This window comes from Carassius gibelio, chromosome B21 (genome assembly GCF_023724105.1).
Source record: "Carassius gibelio isolate Cgi1373 ecotype wild population from Czech Republic chromosome B21, carGib1.2-hapl.c, whole genome shotgun sequence".
NCBI lineage: Eukaryota > Metazoa > Chordata > Actinopteri > Cypriniformes > Cyprinidae > Carassius > Carassius gibelio.
Genome location: NC_068416.1, coordinates 25,357,959 through 25,377,944, shown reverse-complemented (window position 1 = coordinate 25,377,944; position 19,986 = coordinate 25,357,959). Strand labels below are relative to the sequence as shown.

General features: G+C 38.2%; 3 protein-coding genes across 8 annotated transcripts in view; all 3 read right to left on the bottom strand.

Annotated features, from left to right (window-relative positions):
- LOC127985877 (serine/threonine-protein kinase pim-3-like) overlaps positions 1 to 10,208 on the bottom strand; it is a 147,797-nt gene extending 137,589 nt beyond the window's left edge. Inside the window, exons 1-6 of the mRNA XM_052588084.1 lie at positions 10,205 to 10,208; positions 9,742 to 9,836; positions 9,433 to 9,480; positions 8,915 to 9,293; positions 8,467 to 8,732; positions 8,284 to 8,317 (exon numbers count right to left, since the gene is read on the bottom strand). Of these exons, the coding sequence (XP_052444044.1) occupies positions 8,309 to 8,317; positions 8,467 to 8,732; positions 8,915 to 9,293; positions 9,433 to 9,480; positions 9,742 to 9,836; positions 10,205 to 10,208 (801 nt within the window). The 3' untranslated portion in view covers positions 8,284 to 8,308. The remainder of the gene's footprint in view (positions 1 to 8,283; positions 8,318 to 8,466; positions 8,733 to 8,914; positions 9,294 to 9,432; positions 9,481 to 9,741; positions 9,837 to 10,204) is intronic.
- The window catches only part of LOC127985833 (calmodulin-regulated spectrin-associated protein 1-B), a 124,538-nt gene that overhangs the window by 71,655 nt on the left and 32,897 nt on the right, over positions 1 to 19,986 (bottom strand). The window contains exon 20 of one of the 6 annotated variants that reach the window (XR_008160696.1): positions 1,957 to 2,158. The exons of 4 other annotated variants lie outside the window; for them this stretch is intronic. The gene's annotated coding sequence lies outside the window, so the exon portion shown is untranslated. Of the gene's footprint in view, positions 1 to 1,956; positions 2,159 to 18,311; positions 18,538 to 19,986 lie in introns of those variants that run through there. One more of the 6 variants, XR_008160694.1, reaches the window with a different exon arrangement.
- On the bottom strand, positions 10,456 to 12,399 carry LOC127985875 (serine/threonine-protein kinase pim-3-like). Its single transcript, XM_052588083.1, has 6 exons — positions 12,147 to 12,399; positions 11,750 to 11,844; positions 11,546 to 11,593; positions 10,981 to 11,359; positions 10,681 to 10,857; positions 10,456 to 10,559 (listed from the first exon to the last, which is right to left on the bottom strand). The coding sequence occupies exons 1-6, from the start codon at positions 12,397 to 12,399 to the stop codon at positions 10,456 to 10,458; spliced, it is 1,056 nt and encodes a 351-aa protein (XP_052444043.1).

Below are 19,986 nucleotides of genomic sequence, written 5' to 3'. Positions count from 1 at the left end.
CTGTTACCAAATTAGTTTGTAATGGTCAGTGTGAGGTGACGATGACACATACAAAGTTTGGTGCAAATATGTCAAAGCATTGCAGAGATACAGCCTCAAACGCATTTTGGCACCCTTCCAGCAGATTTTTTGATGCCCTAAATGAGAACCGTTTCTTATATGGACACAAAATCCATAACATTTTGCCAACGTGGTGTGAAGATGATCCACGTCAAATTTCGTGAAAATCTGACTAACGGTCTGGGAGGAGATCGAAAAAGTAGGTTTTCAACATTAATCAAAATGGCGGACAGGAAGTTTAGCCAAATAAGGAAAACATTGTATCTATGTTCTCGACTTGACCCAAGGAATCTAAAAAGACCAGCATGATGTCAATAGCCAGATTTGTTCAAAAGTTATTAGCCTTTATGTAAAATGATTTATAACTTTTGACCACTAGGTGGCGCTGTTTCAAAATATTTTGAGTACCTTCAGGGGATGGTGTTGTTGGCACATTCTGAGATTCGGAATATTACACCAATGCATTTGTTTAGTATAGCATTTTATTTCACAAAACTGTATTGAAGTCAATGAGAATTTCATGTTTCGTTCTATTATAGCGCCACCAAGAGGCTCAGTCCCACCATTTTTTTATGTGTGCTCAGAGTGAGCCCATACATATGTGTGTCAATTTTGGTGAAAATATCTCAATTCACTTCAGAGTTATAGACATTTATATGAAAAAGCACGTAAAAAACGACTGACTCTTGACTTTGATTGAATATTACTACCCCTTACTATCAATATTTTGGCATTTGGGCATTGGTGTATAGCTATCGACCTATGTTTCTGAACTTCTGACGGTGGTTTCGTCTCGATCAGACAAGCGGTTTCGAAGATATAGCCAAATGTTTTTTAAGCGCTAAATCACAACGCTACACAAGGTTAAGGTTTCAGGAGTCCAATTTGGTGAGTCTCGAGAAAATAAGTCGACCACACCCAAGGTTATAAGCATTTAAATAAGGATGATCACCACTAGGTGGCGCTGTTTCGAAACTTCTCACGCTCCTTCAGGACATTGTACTGATGACCCATACCATGTTTTGTAACAATCCGTTGATGCGTTCTGAAAATACAGCCTTTTAGCACAAAATTCAAAATGGCCGACAGTCAAAATGGCCGAGATGGTAAAATTGGATATCAGTCGACTCGGCATGTTGCCCTGAATCTAACAAGACCAATGTTATGATTTTTGGACAAACTGTTTAGAAGTTATAAGCAAAAATAGCAATTTTTCATATCTCCGGACCAGTAGGTAGCGCTGCGCCGAAACGCAGCAAGTAGCCTCAAGTCATGCTTGTTATGACATGTACCAGGTTTGGTCTGAATAGGATAAGTCGTTGCCGAGATACAGCCTTACGACTGTTTTTGTAAGCATTACGTAAAATTTGTTAGAGCGTTTATCAAAAACGGTTTGACGAATCAATTTGATTTGCATAACTTTTGGTCAGCACTGCCTGAAGATGACCTGGTTCAATTTTTGTGTGAATCGGACAAACCGTCTAGGACGAGTTCGAAAAAGTATGTTTTTAAAAAAATTCTAAATGGCGGCCATACTTATATAAAGGAAAATGACGTCATAGGGTGCAATCGAATCGGCATGAGCTCAGAAATCAGAGGAAAAAAGAATTTTGTTGATTGGCCTTACGGTTAAAAAGTTATTAACAAAATGAAAGTGAAATTTTGGACAGTTGGTGGCGCTAGAGGGAATGTCTTAAACACACCAAAATTGGTGTACTTAATGATGGCACTGTCCTCTATCAGAATGTCAAACCATTACAACTTTCCCGCATTCGGTTCTATGGGCTGCCATAGACTCCCAGTCGGAAGAATAATAATAATAATAATAATAATAATAAGAACGCCAACAAAAACAATAGGTGCCTCGCACCTTCGGTGCTTGGCCCCTAATAATAATAATAGGCTAATAAAGAAAAGTTTTGTACAATCCAAACATATACAACAGAAAGCCCTGCTCACAGGAGTCTCTGGAGTGCATACTAAAGACAAGTACATTAATATTGTCAGCAGCCAGTGTGAATACATGGAGAAAAGAAAAGATGGATAACATGGAAGCATTTCATGATAAAATATTTTAAAACCACGAAGAGGTCAACACCTACACACACACACACACACACATACACAGATCCCTTGTCACATGTTCATTGCATCGCACTGCTTAAGTAAGTTTCATGTATGAAAAGCAGCATATGAAGAGGTATGAGAAATGCAAAAAACGGACGTGCTAGTAGACATATTGGCATGTGTCCGTTTATCGTTAGCAACCATAATTCATAGTTCAAGTAGTGGGAGTGTCGTCTTTTGTTCCCTGTGTAAATTAATACTATAGTAAAAAAAAAAAAAAAAAGAAGTGTCATATGCAGATTCCTGCTTAAAAAACAACAACACTGAACAATGGTGTAATCATAAAACACATTCATTAGCTCTGAATCAAACATTAAGCTCCACCCACTTATGACTTCCTCAGCTCTGCTTGTGTACAAGCAGCTCAGTTGCCAATAGAAGCACGACAGCTGGTGAGCCAATAGGAAAGCGGGAGTCTAGTGGACCAATAGAATATTAGGAGGCCTAATATTTCATTAATAATTCATTACATCTCTCAAACAGATGTAATGAATTTTCACTTTTACACACTGCACTGATGCTATTATGGATGAGAAACTGAAACAATTCAGCAAGACAGCTAAGTTTCCCTTTTACTCACACTTTATAATTAACAGTTACATTTCTTTCCTATCCATATAAGGGAACGTGTAACTCCAGAAGGACTCTCTGTTGGTGTTAGCAATTTTTTTTCAATATTTAGCAACCTCTCAGACTAACCTAGCAAATTTTTAAAATGTACCTACAACAACTGTTTTCATGCTGTTGTCCTATATGCATTAGCAATATGATAATTAAATCATGGTGTAACTGTCTAGTGATGCTCAACAACATCTAAACCAAGTATATAGTGTAGTGGCATATACCTGTTTTATACATCTGACACTTGGACATTTGTCATTAGTTCATGGTGCATTAGAGGATGAAACCTGGGTCTTATTGTTCATTGTTTGATCAGCTCCCTACGAGCCTTTTCTTCTTCTTTATGCACACACTCTTCCTCAGCTTTTTATCTGAATACAAGAGAAGTGTTCAGAAACTGAGCATCGCCTTGGGCCATCTTACCTTGGTTTTAAAAGGGGAGGAGGACATTATTACTGACGGAAAGAACAGTTAGTGATTTTCTTAAAACATTCAAACTTCATATGGTTCTGTTTTCTTTCTCTAACGTGCTGCTTTTCTGTTTGCTCTCAGTGCTGACCTGTAACCAGAAGAGCATTGGGCGGCCTTGCGGAGGACAGGGAGATCTGCTGTCCGGTTCTTTAGGAGTCTTTGCACATTGGGCGTTCAGCTCACCTCCAGATGCAAATAAAGGGTAAGTTGTAGGGCTGTCAAAATGGCTGAAAAACTAAAGTGGGAAAAAGAATAAGTAAGGGGAGGCTGCAGACCTGGAGCCGGTAGATATAGGCCCCAAGCAGTTTTACGCCCCTGATGTTCCTCATGCGTCCAGTAGGGGGAGGCTGTATATTAGTATATGAGCCTAGTCATCAAAACAGCAGACCATATCTGTATGATAGCAGCAGACATTTTTTGAAGCGATACGAATTAAGGTATGTAAATAAGTTATTGTTGTTGATTTTATTGTAATGATGCAACATTTATTATTTATAAACGATTGATGCGATATCAATTCAAAAGATGGGTCAATAATTTATTTCGAGAGGCAAAAGTACTTGATTGAGTCAGTCTGTCTGACTCAAACTTAGCTAACCACGTGTAGGTCAAGCTGCCCCTAGTCTTCTCTTTACCCGCTCTGTCTCACTCACTTTTAAAATTAATTACATTTTTATTTTTATCTTGTTGTCTGTCTTTAGCTTGCATGACATGGCTTCTTCTGGTAAGACCCTGTTTACTCCTTGCATTTAAACATACTCCACATGGTTTCTGGAGCACATTAGAGTGGATAATCACAAATGTGTGATTTTTTTTTTTTTTTGGACGGTCTATGATGTGAACACACAAAATATACACATTTATAGGCATGTATGTATGTATGCAAATCTCTAAGTCTCTGCACAAGTTGAACTTCACACTCACTCAAGTATTTTGTCAAATAATACAAACATATGTCATGCATGATAAAACCTACATTAAAAACTTTGGTCTCATATGGTTTAAATGTAGATTTTGATTTGAGTTGTTTCTTATAAATGAAATGATCTAATTCTCTAATGTATATCTTAATATACAGTTTTCTTAAAATAGCTTACTTATCTGGACAAATGTATGTGCATTTAATGTGTGTTTTATCATACTCTGTCTTTAGTTCTGTAACTTGTATCTCATAAAGGTGTGTGTTTGCTTTAGGAGGCTGAGGAGAAATTCCTGCGAGGACCTGTCATTGACGCATGGTACTGTAAGGATCCTATAAAGGAAATATTTATATTAACCATTGTTTCTACCACTATGCAACTTTTGCTTTATTTATTTTTATCAGTGAGCGGGAGCACTTTGACAGCAGGATAAAAAAACAATAAAAGAAGAGTGGCAAGCCATAGGACAGTCTACAGGAGTCATGCAGAATCTACAGGAGTCATGCTGTTAAGAAATAAAAGTCATGGTGTTAATAAATATTTTTGTGAACAACAATATTTTCTCTTTCTTTTAAATGACCCTTGGAATTTTAGAAAAGGGTTAAATTGTGTTTGTCTTCATAAAATGCTATGTAGGACATGTTTTGTAGCTGTATGATGACCAATTGTGAATTGTACAGCAGATATTTCATTTAGGATGCAAATGATTACACAGTACTGTATGTCTAATGGCCTGAATATGGTTAATATCTAAAATAGCTTAATATAAATTCACAACATCATATATCAGTCAGTCTCCTGTATATAAAAACAGTTTATAAATAAATATGAATAATACATTTTACAGTAGGTCATAGGTCTGCTCTGCAGCCTCTCCATATAGTGTTTTTCGCCGTATTTCCTTCTCCCTTACTGGACGCATGAGGAACAACAGGGGCGTAAAACTGCTTGGGGCCTATATCTACCGGCTCCAGGTCTGCAGCCTCCCCATACAGGAAAAGAATTGGCTTCTCGCCTGAGGCCACAGGAGGGCACATCGAGCAGAATATTACTAATGCACGTTTCTTCAAAACGATATCATGACTATTTAAGGAAAAAAAGTGCATAATGTTTAAAATGTATTTTTTAAATCAAATATAATTAAGTTGCTTAAACATTTATAAACAAAACAACATCATGTATGTATGCATAGTTTAATACGAAAGGAAGAAAGACAATCAGAGTATTTTTTCTTTTAAAACCATGATGCAGTATGGGTAAAATAAATAAAAAAGTCTAGAGACATGTTTTAAAAAGATGATCTAACATTACTTAATTTAATTGTAAATGTATATTTCCAGCATGAATCCCTCGCTGGTGGCTGCATTTGGTGCTACATCTCTGACGAGGCAATGTAATCGCCAGGCCTTCGACAAACACAGCAGATCTACCATCACCTCTGACATGATCCAAGAGATAGGCAGTGCTTTCAAGACACTGTTTGAAAGCTAAACTACATGTGTGTATCCATTCTCTTTTCATATAAAGAATAAAAGTCTGCATCTCAGTGCTATTCACATTAATTACAAGTGAAGTACACTGTCGTGCATCTAAAAAGCATTTTAAAGTGCATCTGTAGTTCTGTAACACTGTTTCAGCTACTTATGCACTTTCATGTGTGTCGTTTTTTAAATCTATATCCTTAGGTGCATGTGTTATGTATTGTGAGAGTTTAGATTTCTAAATGATAACCCATGAAGAGATCATTTTATTTATCACTTTCCCTCTTTGAATATATTGCTACCATACTTTCAACTGCAGTTTATTTTTTGGCCTGCTTGAAAACTTTCACTTCTAAGCATTCAAACCTTTATTGTGAATGCTGTCCTCACTTTTTAACACCTTATCGTCTGTCAATAACACACAGTCCCTATTTAGTATGTGGGACAAATTTAAAAATTGAAAGTGGCTGTCACTTTTTATATAGTTTGTATTCTACATATTAAAGCTTAAAACAATACAGTATAAGCTGCTGTCACTTTAAGACCTAACGCACAGATCCAATGCATCGCTACACATCAGATTTCTTTCTTTACTGTTTATGTTCACTTAAGACATAATCTACTGTGATACTGACTGATAACATAATGCATAACATACATAATACACTAAGGTTTGTTCATGAAAAACAAAAATCAATAATGATAAGATACTTTGTATCATATAATAAATTTCACTCTACTGGTAATTTAATCCAGTAAATCTGCACTTACCATATTCTGAGCTTTCATATTAAAATTTTCTTCTAATTGCACATTCGTACACAACGTGTCCTCTGTTCTTCACAAGGAACTTCCAGTTGATCCTGGCGATAAATGACAGAATTCTTAAATTACAAAAAGACAGAAAGAGACATTTCATTACATCTGTACTGTATGCATATCACAAAATATATCAAAAGAGCTGCTTGTTCAATAAACCTGAGGGAAAATCTATCCAGACTTGGTTTGCTGGTTTAAGCTGATTGAGCTGGTTGAATAGCAGGAAAAGAGACCTAAATCTCCTCTAAAACCTTCAGACCAGCAGGATCCAGCTCAGTGGACCAGGCTGTTTTTCCATCAGAGTAAAGAAAGTGACCTCAATGAAGTATAAAATGTTAGTTCACAAGACAAAAACTATAAAAATGTACTCACCCTCATGTTGGTCGAAACCTGAACATTTCAGCAAAATGATGACTGACTGAGACAACGTGTTTTGTTTATGTTTTGAAAGCGGCTTTATACTCACAAAGCGTGTTCTTGAGGTGTTGCCATGTCCACCTATTATAATATGTCTTTTGGCCTGTTTTTTAGGTACTTTAAGTTCATAAAGTAGGCAGGTGCGATTTTGATATTATTTCCAATATAAAGCATTTGTTTAGGTTTATTATGGGCTTGCATCTAGTTTGCTGTTTTTTAGTTAAAACTTATGCCTCTTGATTTCTTGCAACTGCACGTGCATACAGAAGTGAGACACATCTCTGAAACGCATTTAAATACAGCATTAACTACTAGTTGTTCAGAATATTGAGTTGTTTACATCCCTGGACATTACTGCTGGTTGTTTAAAGGAGCCATAGGATACCAACGTTCTACCAGTTGATATGATTCTTAAAGTTCTTAATGAAAAGTCTGTAACATAGTTTGGTCAAAATTTTTCAATGCTAGTGTAAAAAACACCCTTTCCCCCCTGTCAAAAACAGCTCATTTTAGAGCACACAGTTTTGTAGCATTTTCCTTTAAATGTTAATGAGCTCTGCTGACTCCGCCCCTCTCTTCAAGCCACTCTGAGAGAGACTGTTTACTTTAGCCGCATTCATCGTGAAACTTGCTAATTAGCACATTATTAGGAAAGGCGATTTGCAAAGATTTATCAAACCTTATACTCACTTCTTCTGTAGGTGAAGCTGGATCGTGAATGATTTGCGCAAACATAGATCAGGGGCGCATTCTCTTCAGAAACAAAAGGTAATCCACTGCGTCTTCAGTGGCTCAGATGTCGGAAGTAAATGACAACGGCTTTGTTCATTATTACATCCAACAAAAAAACACCTCAATCACTTAGGAGAAAGTCTTGTCTAAATTTGCTCCAGCGGTGAAGCAACGGCCGACTGATGATAGCTCACTCAGGGCGGGTCTAAGGTAAGACACCAGTCCAGTCTGAAACGTTACTGTCTATCAAACTATCTGTCATTATGTCCTGACAGTAGAATATGAGACAGATAATCTGTGAAAAAAATCAAGCTCCTCTGGCTCCTCCCAGTGCTCCTATTGCCATTTGCAGAAAGTTTGTTTGTGTTCAAAATGTAAAAAATTTATATAATAAGCGAGTACACCATGAATAGATTTTCCAAACCGTGTTTTTGGCTTGTCCTGAATCACTAGGGTGCACCTATAATAAGTGTTTATATTCGGACTATTTTAGATTGCTTCGGGAGAACCGCGGCGGAGTAACCCAGTACCTTTGTGATTCTTCATAGACATATATATTGAATATATATTGAAAACCTATGTTGTTATTTAAAATTTCCTTTAATTTCATGACTTTCTTTCTTGTCATTACTTACACTATTTTCTTTTGCTCCCCTCATTTCAGCAATCCTAAACAAAAAACAGAAAAATCCAAAATCAGGTTCACTGTTTAAATACATTAAACAGAAATAAGAATTAAGACGTTCAGCATTATAATTGATCATCTGACTGTATGACACCTGATAAATAAATCAAAACAAATCAAAAAATGTACTTACCATAAACCAGTCGTGGAGACTAAGTTTCTCCAGTTCAATCCGCTCTTTTGGATTGATTTGCAGACAGCAGCAAATAAAATCGCTGCATTCTTCCGACAAGCCATCTTTGGTCCAGTTGTGACCGTCGATCATGTGCAGGTCTGGTGTATTTGGAAAATCCCCACACAGCATAAGAAACAAGAGGATCCCGAGTGACCACACTGTCGCTGGTTCCCCGTGGTACTGGCCGGTCATGTGATACTCAGGAGGGCAGTACTCTCTTGTGCCTGGAGGAAAGAGATTTGTTTACAATTAACACAGCATTTTAACTGTATAACCATCACTATGCAAGAATTAATGTGATTCACAACAGTGGATCCCATTCCATGAGCTTGATTCACTCAGGGTCCTGTGTGAACGGCCCTCAGTTTGAGACCCACTGTATCCTTTGAGGGATCATCATACATACCAACAAAGGACGTGTAACCCACACAGCTGAGGAAGTCACCACACCCAAAGTCAGTTAACTTGACTTTGAGTGTGTCCGGGTTGATCAGAAGTTTTTCCAGCTTTATGTCCTGATGAAACACTCCACGTCTGCAGCATGTTTGAGCTGCGAATGTTGCCTGGCGCATTATAACTCGTGCCATGTCCTCTTGAATGGTACCCATTTGCTGCAGGAGAAACCAGTTCAGTTCCTCAAAGGGAACGGGACGCTCTAGCACCAAAATGTAGTGGTCAGACTCCACCCGCCAGTCCAGAAGCTGGATGATTTCCTCGACCCTGGGGTCTCCGTCTGCAAGGATTTGCAAAGCAACCTCCAGAGGAAGAGGCTTGGAACAACCGTCCTAGAAGAAAGACAGTTGTTATGACGGTTAGATGGATAAAGGACTTGGACAAACTCTAGACAATGACAGACTGAAAAATCATCTACAGTCTGTGATCGGATGACTGAGAGGAGAAACAGAGAGAGCACTGCCTACTTACAATACTGATGAACTTTCTGTTCCTGCTGGAGACGACTTTTATCGCCACCTGATCAACAAAAAAACAACGATGTTTGTAAGAGTTACAACTCATTCATTTATTCCAAACATTAGCCCTGAACAGACATTTTCATGAACCTAAATACAAATATGTAGAGCATGACTTAACAAGCTCTGACAATTTAAGAGCTTTAAACAGTAAATTAAATATGAATTCAGAGCGCTTGCATTAGATGCATCAGATGACTATAACACAGGACAAAAATAATCATCAAGTTATTCTATTCGAGATAGTAATGAAAACTGATACCTGTAGGCCGTCGTCCACACGAGTCGCTGCATAAACGGTTCCAAAGCCTCCATCACCCAGCTGACAGACGATTTCATAACGGCATGAATTGATGTCTGTTAAAAGATATGATATAGAAAGAAAATCATTCTTTTTATAATTCATATTCAATTTGACACTTGACATTAAAAATCTGTGCTTAAAAAATACTGGCACACTACAGGACTATTTAAGGAAACTATAGTAGTCATAAAATAAAGAAATATATGTGTGTGTTTTTTCTGTGTGAAATACATACTTTCACCTTACACACATTTATATAAATGTATATGAAATCTTGTTGAATTGCTATTATTAGAAAAGTGCATACTAAAGTAAGTGTAAAACATGTGAAGACTGTGTGTGTGTGTGTGTGTGTGTGTGTGTGTCTGTGTGTGTGTGTGTGTGTGTGTGTGTGTGTGTGTGTTTATGGTACCAAACTGACCCATTATTGTGTCGTTGTTATTCTCCTTGTCTGCAGTCTGAAACAACAGAAATCAGGTTTAGTCTCAAAATACTCAAACAGGACAGAAACCAAATTCACAACAAAGAAAGTTAAAGAGCAGGTCAAATCAGGTCAAATAGATCGACTATATAACAGTTACAGCAAATAGGAAAAGAAAACTGTATAAAAAGAAAGAGTAAAAAAGCTATGTCCATAGTCTTAAAATTAAACCAAGGCAAATCTTCAAATCATCAGAATGTATTTACCATAAGCCAGTCGTGGAGACTGAGTTTCCCCAGTTCAATCCGCTGCTTTGGGTCGATCTGTAGACACCGGCGAATTAAATCGCAGCATTCTGTGCAGAAAAAAGAAAGATAATGTCTGAATATCACTTTGAACTTCACACGTGATCTCTTTGATGGACAGTTAAATTATCTCAACGACCATATTGGTTTGTGCTGAAGAAGAGATCTAACCTTTCGACAGGCCAGCTTTAGTCCAGTTTTTATCATTGATCTTGTGCAGGTGTCGTCTCTTTGGATATTTACGGAAAAGAATCACAAACAAGAGGATCCCGAGTGACCACACTGTCGCTGGTTCCCCGTGGTACTGGCCGGTCATGTGATACTCAGGAGGGCAGTACTCTCTTGTGCCTGGAAATTACATTTGGTTTCCATTAAAACAGCATTTTAACTAGATATTCATAATCATTTGATTCACAGCAGAGGATCCCATTAGACACCCACTTCACAGCTTTGAGGGATCATCATACATACCAGTAAAGGACGTGTAACCCCCGTCGGTGAGGATTGCACCACAGCCAAAGTCAATCAATTTGACTTCGAGTGTGTCCGGGTTGATCAGAAGGTTTTCCAGCTTTATGTCCCGGTGCAACACTCCACGAAGGCAGCACATCCGAGCCGCAAATATTGCCTGGTTCATTATAACTCGAGCAAAGTCCTCGTCCATGATGCCCTTGTAGCACTTTAAATACTGAAACAAGGACTGACAGGGCACGGGCCGCTCTAGGACCATAAAGTAATAGTCAGGATCCAGCCGCCAGTCCAGAAGCTGAACGATTTCCTCCACCCTGGGGCCTTTATTTGCAAGAATTTGCAAAGCAACCTCCAGAGGAAGACGTCCAGAATAACCATCCTAGAAGAAACACAGTTGTTATGACGGTAAGAAAGATATAGGACTTAAACAACTCCAGGACAAACTGTTGACAATGACAGACTGACTGCTGAAAAACCACTTAAAGGCTGTGATTAATGTTAATATTAGATGATTGAAAATAAAAACAGTGACTGAGAGGAGAAACAGAGAGCACAGCCTACTTACAATGCTGATGAACTTTGTGATCTTGTTGGATGCCAATTTTATTGCCACCTGATCAACAAAACAAAAAAGTGATGTGTGTGAGATTTATAATTCATCATGTCAGCAGAGTTAACATCATTTCATACATTAGAGAGAGAGCGAGACAAGTACAATAGGACAAACATGATTAGCTAGAAAAATAATGTAAGTAATACAAATTGATACCTGTAGGCCATCATTTAAACGAGTTGCTGCGTACACCATTCCAAAGCCTCCTTTACCCAACTGACAGCCGATTTCATAACGGTGTGAATTGATGTCTGTTAAAAAATAAATAAGAGATGTCATCATAAAATGTCACAAAGACAGCATTTAATTAGTCTACTTAAAAACTAGAATTGAGAAAGAATAATTAAGATACTACATTGAATATTTGTGCCTTTAAAAAATAATTTGTCACACTAAAAACTATTAGTTACCCGTACTTGTCATACATAAATAATACAATTTAAATACCTTTAAATTAATTGCATTTCCATGTTAACTACTCTAAAACAAAATGCATATTAAGCATAAACCTTGTGTGTGTGTGAGTTGGATTATATTGTGGTAGCAAACTAACCAATAATTGTTGTCTCATCATCCTGTAACTGGCTTGACGGAGTTCGGGGAGCATAAACACTACAGTCAGGTGTTGCACAGGTTGTAGCTTGGGGGACATTGTCTCTACAGTCGAATGTTTTGTGGAGTGGAGACTGAGGGACACCGACACTCAAGTCAGCTACAGAACAGACTGAAGCTTGGAGAGCTTCATCTCTGCAGTCAGACGTGACATAACCTAGAACTGGAGGGACATCATCACTAAATTTGGACATCACTGGGAAAAAAGATGGAAAGGCCTCACTACTTAAATTGGACGTTGAAGTGAAAAGCAAGATGTCATCACAAAATTTGGGTATGGCAGTTAAAAATGAGACATCATAACTTATTTTAGGCGTGGCAGTGAAAAATGAGATGCCATCTCTTAATTTGGGCATGGCATTGAAAAATGAGACGCCATCTCTTAATCTGGAAGAACAGACTGCAGTTTGGACGATATCGTCAGGACAGTTGGACGCGGCGCAGACTGTAGTTTGGAGGATATCGTCAGTACAGTTGGACTCGGCGCAGACTGTAGTTTGAAGGATATCGTCAGTACAGTTGGACGCGGCGCAGACTGTAGTTTGGAGGATATCGTCAGTACAGTTGGACACGGCGCAGACTGTAGTTTGGAGGATATCGTCAGTACAGTTGGACTCGGCGCAGACTGTAGTTTGGAGGATATCGTCAGTACAGTTGGACGCGGCGCAGACTGTAGTTTGGAGGATATCGTCAGTACAGTTGGACTCGGCGCAGACTGTAGTTTGGAGGATATCGTCAGTACAGTTGGACGCGGCGCAGACTGTAGTTTGGAGGATATCGTCAGTACAGTTGGACGCGGCACAGACTGTAGCTTGGAGGATATCGTCAGTACAGTTGGACGCGGCACAGACTGTAGCTTGGAGGATATCGTCAGTACAGTTGGACTCGGCACAGACTGTAGCTTGGAGGATATCGTCAGTACAGTTGGACGCCGTACAGACTGTAGTTTGGATGATATCGTCAGTACAGTTGGACGCGGCGCAGACTGTAGTTTGGAGGATATCGTCAGTACAGTTGGACTCGGCACAGACTGTAGCTTGGAGGATATCGTCAGTACAGTTGGACGCCGTACAGACTGTAGTTTGGAGGATATCGTCAGTACAGTTGGACGCGGCGCAGACTGTAGTTTGGATGATATCGTCAGTACAGTTGGACGCGGCGCAGACTGTAGTTTGGAGGATATCGTCAGTACAGTTGGACGCGGCGCAGACTGTAGTTTGGAGGATATCGTCAGTACAGTTGGACGCGGCACAGACTGTAGCTTGGATGATATCGTCAGTACAGTTGGACGCGGCACAGACTGTAGCTTGGAGGATATCGTCAGTACAGTTGGACGCCGTACAGACTGTAGTTTGGATGATATCGTCAGTACAGTTGGACGCCGCACAGACTGTAGTTTGGATGATATCGTCAGTACAGTTGGACGCCGCACAGACTGTAGTTTGGAGGATATCGTCAGTACAGTTGGACGCGACACAGACTGTAGCTTGGAGGATATCGTCAGTACAGTTGGACGCGGCACAGACTGTAGCTTGGAGGATATCGTCAGTACAGTTGGACGCGACACAGACTGTAGCTTGGAGGATATCGTCAGTACAGTTGGACGCGGCACAGACTGTAGCTTGGAGGATATCGTCAGTACAGTTGGACGCCGCACAGACTGTAGTTTGGATGATATCGTCAGTACAGTTGGACGCGGCACAGACTGTAGTTTGGATGATATCGTCAGTACAGTTGGACGCGGCACAGACTGTAGCTTGGAGGATATCGTCAGTACAGTTGGACGCGGCACAGACTGTAGCTTGGAGGATATCGTCAGTACAGTTGGACTCGGCACAGGCTGTAGCTTGGAGGATATCTTCAGTACAGTTGGACTCGGCACAGACTGTAGCTTGGAGGATATCTTCAGTACAGTTGGACGCGGCACAGACTGTAGTTTGGAGGATATCGTCAGTACAGTTGGACTCGGCACAGACTGTAGCTTGGAGGATATCTTCAGTACAGTTGGACTCGGCACAGACTGTAGCTTGGAGGATATCGTCAGTACAGTTGGACGCGGCACAGACTGTAGCTTGGAGGATATCGTCAGTACAGTTGGACACGGCACAGACTGTAGTTTGGATGATATCGTCAGTACAGTTGGACGTGGCTCTGAAAGAAGCTGGAGAAAAGTGAACAGCAGAGTCGGATGAAGCACAGACTGTACCAGTGTCATCAACTTTTCGACCTAAAGGGGAGAATATGGACCAGAAGATATGAATCATTATAAGAACATTTAGGAAATATTGTATAACTATATTAACGGATATTACTTCAACTATAATCATGGCCAGTTGCGCCTCCAGGATGTTTTTTGATGGGGTGGCAGAAAGGGGTCAGTTAAAATATTAGGGTAGCACAATACATGTCCCTTGTCTAACTAAATCCAGCAGACAATATTTTTTTGTTGCTACTATTATTTATTTCTGGGAGCATATCAGGTTATGGGCTTCAAAACTCTCTTTATGGAGAAAATAGTAAACCCTGCTTTTAGGCACATTTTGAATCATCGCATCAGAATCGAGTGATGGAAACACTGAATTTCGAATTAAATTTTGGGCCATTGGGTTGGCCAGTGTCATTTTAGGGGTGGCTGTGCCCCCCTTGGAGGCCCCCTTGAAGGCGCCACTGGGCATGGCTTTCTATTTTTTCAGTTACTGGTAAGGTATTCATTATGTACATTTCTCTTATTTAAAAGCACAATGCTCATGAACACGCAACATAATATATACTTTTTTTCTGGAATGTTCATGAACATTGTATTTTTAAATAAGAACATTTTTTTAAAAACAATCAAACAAACAATCAATTACAGCTCCTGAATTAGTTACGTGCATGAATATTAATAAGGTCGTCCAAAGCTACCATGGCAACCTTAGCATGGAACTTAAATATGTGTGTGACTAGATCATGATATTCAGACGTTAAATTAGGTGTCATGTCATTACAATGAATTAAAACATCACTAAATGTAATTACAGTAATATTGTTTTATCAATATCGAATTTCAGTTTTTGTGTAAATTAAAATATGAACGTGAAAGAATTGAAAACTTGAAAGTAACTTGTCCTGTGTTGAGTTTTATGTTTATGAATTGTGTATGTGTAGTATAATTTCTATTGCTGTGTTGTATTAAGTTACAGACTTTATAAAACTGAACTTCAGCTAAGCTGTGTCCTGTGTCCTCCACAAAACCTTTAAACATCCAAATAAGTGTAGAGTCCTATGCATGCAGACTCCAGTACAGAAAGGGAGTTGCTGCATAATCATAACTTTACCATCATCAAAACTCTTCACTGGTGGTACATCACTCTGGTCGGCATTGTCTTCTTGACCTAAGTGGGTGTTGTTGACTTTTTTTCTCTCTCTTTGAATTAAAGCAAATAATCCTAGCAACGTAAGTAGCATTTTGAAATAGTAACTAACGTCGGCTGGAAGAAATGCAAGGTGAGAAAAATACTAGAATTCAACTAGCAATAAAACGACTATCGTTGATTAAGTGCAAACAATGCAACTAGCAACGAACCGCAAGTGGTTTATCAGACAAATTAAATTGAGCGAGCCTATTTATACTGGAATCTTACTGTGACGTCACAAAACGAGTGACGTTCCAATGCTGCTCGCAGAGGGCCGTTGCTGATTGGTACGTTTTCCGCGGTGGGCGTGGCCTCTGCATAGATGCGTAATCTCCTAGCGTGGGTAATATTCCGTTTGTTTAGAATTCGCTTGTTAAGTCTGACGTCACGTAGCAGCGCTTCCTGTCCAAACGCTCTGTCAGTTACCATGAGAAAACAACAAAAGGTGCTAATATAAACTCACAATGTGATAGAATATTAGCGAAAAAGTTATAATCTTAACCTTTAACTCCATACCGAAGTCCCAGATAGCCAGACAATGAAAATATTAAAAAAATATATTAAAAAAATATTTGTGTTTGGGACGCTGTGAGCAGGGAGACTGTAGTGTAAACCGTAAGTTTAAAAGCCTTTAGCTTAAATGATTAATATGAATAAACAGTGCTCATAAACGGCTGCTGAGGTCGTATTCTCAAGTGAAGTTAGTTGAGGCTTGGACCCGGAAACAGCGCTTCTTACGTCATCACTTAACATCCGAATAGCAATGCTTTCTGATTAAACGTTGCCAATTGAAGTCGTTTACAGATATATGGACAGTTTTTTTCAGTTATTTTGCGCTGTAATTGATGTATGTGACTCAAACATTAATTAAAAAAAGCAGTATGTGGTGATCGCGAGCTCGTATATTGTAAGTAAAACACAATAGATGACAAATCATTTATTAATACATGTAGCTAAGTTTAAGGCATAATTTTAATGATTATTTATGTAAAAATAGCGAAAAGCTGTAAAGAAAATCTAAAATTAACACTACACTATAAGGCTGTTGCCATCAAATTAAATCAACAAAATCAATATTAATATAATTAATTAGCATTTATCAAAATCAATTTACATTTGCATATATGTTATGAAAACGAAATTATTCTCTTATATGAAACTAAAACTGCTATGGGGGTAATATGTCTTAAAAAAAACTTTCATTTATTCAAATTACTGATTTATTCATGAATGAAGCAAAGCTCACTTTATGAATAGACTGTAGTTTGGAGGATATCGTCCAAACGCTCTGTCAGTTACCATGAGAAAACAACAAAAGGTGCTAATATAAACTCACAATGTGATAGAATATTAGCGAAAAAGTTATAATCTTAACCTTTAACTCCATACCGAAGTCCCAGATAGCCAGACAATGAAAATATTAAAAAAATATATTAAAAAAATATTTGTGTTTGGGACGCTGTGAGCAGGGAGACTGTAGTGTAAACCGTAAGTTTAAAAGCCTTTAGCTTAAATGATTAATATGAATAAACAGTGCTCATAAACGGCTGCTGAGGTCGTATTCTCAAGTGAAGTTAGTTGAGGCTTGGACCCGGAAACAGCGCTTCTTACGTCATCACTTAACATCCGAATAGCAATGCTTTGTGATTAAACGTTGCCAATTGAAGTCGTTTACAGATATATGGACAGTTTTTTTCAGTTATTTTGCGCTGTAATTGATGTATGTGACTCAAACATTAATTAAAAAAAGCAGTATGTGGTGATCGCGAGCTCGTATATTGTAAGTAAAACACAATAGATGACAAATCATTTATTAATACATGTAGCTAAGTTTAAGGCATAATTTTAATGATTATTTATGTAAAAATAGCGAAAAGCTGTAAAGAAAATCTAAAATTAACACTACACTATAAGGCTGTTGCCATCAAATTAAATCAACAAAATCAATATTAATATAATTAATTAGCATTTATCAAAATCAATTTACATTTGCATATATGTTATGAAAACGAAATTATTCTCTTATATGAAACTAAAACTGCTATGGGGGTAATATGTCTTAAAAAAAACTTTCATTTATTCAAATTACTGATTTATTCATGAATGAAGCAAAGCTCACTTTATGAATAGATCACTGACACACATGATTCATCAGCAAAATAGAGCAAAAACAGTCCAAATGTACAATGCTGCCTAAATAAATGTTCATTGAGCAGTTGTATAATATATATACCACATGCTATTGTGCTGATATTCTGGAAAATAGCACTATACTGGTGTGAAGTTTAACTATGTTATCCTATAAACAAAAACAAATAAATAAAAATAAAAACTCATACGTGGCAGTTCTTCTCTTGAATTTTGGGTGTATTTCAGACCTTGCATGACACTTAAAGTTAAGCCCACGCCAGGCTTGCTTGTTAAGCATAATGGAGGGTTACGTTAGGTTATACTGAGATGTTTTAATAGTATTTTAATTTCACAGCAGTAACAGACTTCAGAATGGACCAAAAACTAGTCTGAGAGGAATATGTGTACGATCTTTGATCAGTTTGCTGCCCCTCTAAAAAAAAGAAAAAAGAGTGTTAAGTTCATGAAGATTAAGGAAATGTTTTATTTCTATTTTGGACAGATTGCTTAAATTACACCACAATCAACGCAGCATTTTGGTTGTATATTTTATTAAATTTCAGTGTTCTTCTTTAAAATAAATATATGGTAAATAATAATAATAATAATAGGCTAATAAAGAAAAGTTTTGTACAATCCAAACATATACAACAGAAAGCCCTGCTCACAGGAGTCTCTGGAGTGCATACTAAAGACAAGTACATTAATATTGTCAGCAGCCAGTGTGAATACATGGAGAAAAGAAAAGATGGATAACATGGAAGCATTTCATGATAAAATATTTTAAAACCACGAAGAGGTCAACACCTACACACACACACACACACACACATACACAGATCCCTTGTCACATGTTCATTGCATCGCACTGCTTAAGTAAGTTTCATGTATGAAAAGCAGCATATGAAGAGGTATGAGAAATGCAAAAAAACGGACGTGCTAGTAGACATATTGGCATGTGTCCGTTTATCGTTAGCAACCATAATTCATAGTAGTGGGAGTGTCGTCTTTTGTTCCCAGTGTAAATTAATACTATAGTAAAAAAAATAAAAAAAAATAAGTGTCATATGCAGATTCCTGCTTAAAAAACAACAACACTGAACAATGATGTAATCATAAAACACATTCATTAGCTCTGTCAATCAAACATTAAGCTCCACCCACTTATGACTTCCTCAGCTCTGCTTGTGTACAAGCAGCTCAGTTGCCAATAGAAGCACGACAGCTGGTGAGCCAATAGGAAAGCGGGAGTCTAGTGGACCAATAGAATATTAGGAGGCCTAATATTTCATTAATAATTCATTACATCTCTCAAACAGATGTAATGAATTTCCACTTTTACACACTGCACTGATGCTATTATGGATGAGAAACTGAAACAATTCAGCAAGACAGCTAAGTTTCCCTTTTACTCACACTTTATAATTAACAGTTACATTTCTTTCCTATCCATATAAGGGAACGTGTAACTCCAGAAGGACTCTCTGTTGGTGTTAGCAATTTTTTTCCAATATTTAGCAACCTCTCAGACTAACCTAGCAAATTTTTAAAATGTACCTACAACAACTGTTTTCATGCTGTTGTCCTATATGCATTAGCAATATGATAATTAAATCATGGTGTAACTGTCTAGTGATGCTCAACAACATCTAAACCAAGTATATAGTGTAGTGGCATATACCTGTTTTATACATCGGACACTTGGACATTTGTCATTAGTTCATGGTGCATTAGAGGATGAAACCTGGGTCTTATTGTTCATTGTTTGATCAGCTCCCTACGAGCCTTTTCTTCTTCTTTATGTACACACTCTTCCTCAGCTTTTTATCTGAATACAAGAGAAGTGTTCAGAAACTGAGCATCGCCTTGGGCCATCTTACCTTGGTTTTAAAAGGGGAGGAGGACATTATTACTGACGGAAAGAACAGTTAGTGATTTTCTTAAAACATTCAAACTTCATATGGTTCTGTTTTTTTTTTCTCTAACGTGCTGCTTTTCTGTTTGCTCTCAGTGCTGACCTGTAACCAGAAGAGCATTGGGCGGCCTTGCGGAGGACAGGGAGATCTGCTGTCCGGTTCTTTAGGAGTCTTTGCACATTGGGCGTTCAGCTCACCTCCAGATGCAAATAAAGGGGAAGTTGTAGGGCTGTCAAAATGGCTGAAAAACTAAAGTGGGAAAAAGAATGAGTAAGGGGAGGCTGCAGACCTGGAGCCGGTAGATATAGGCCCCAAGCAGTTTTACGCCCCTGATGTTCCT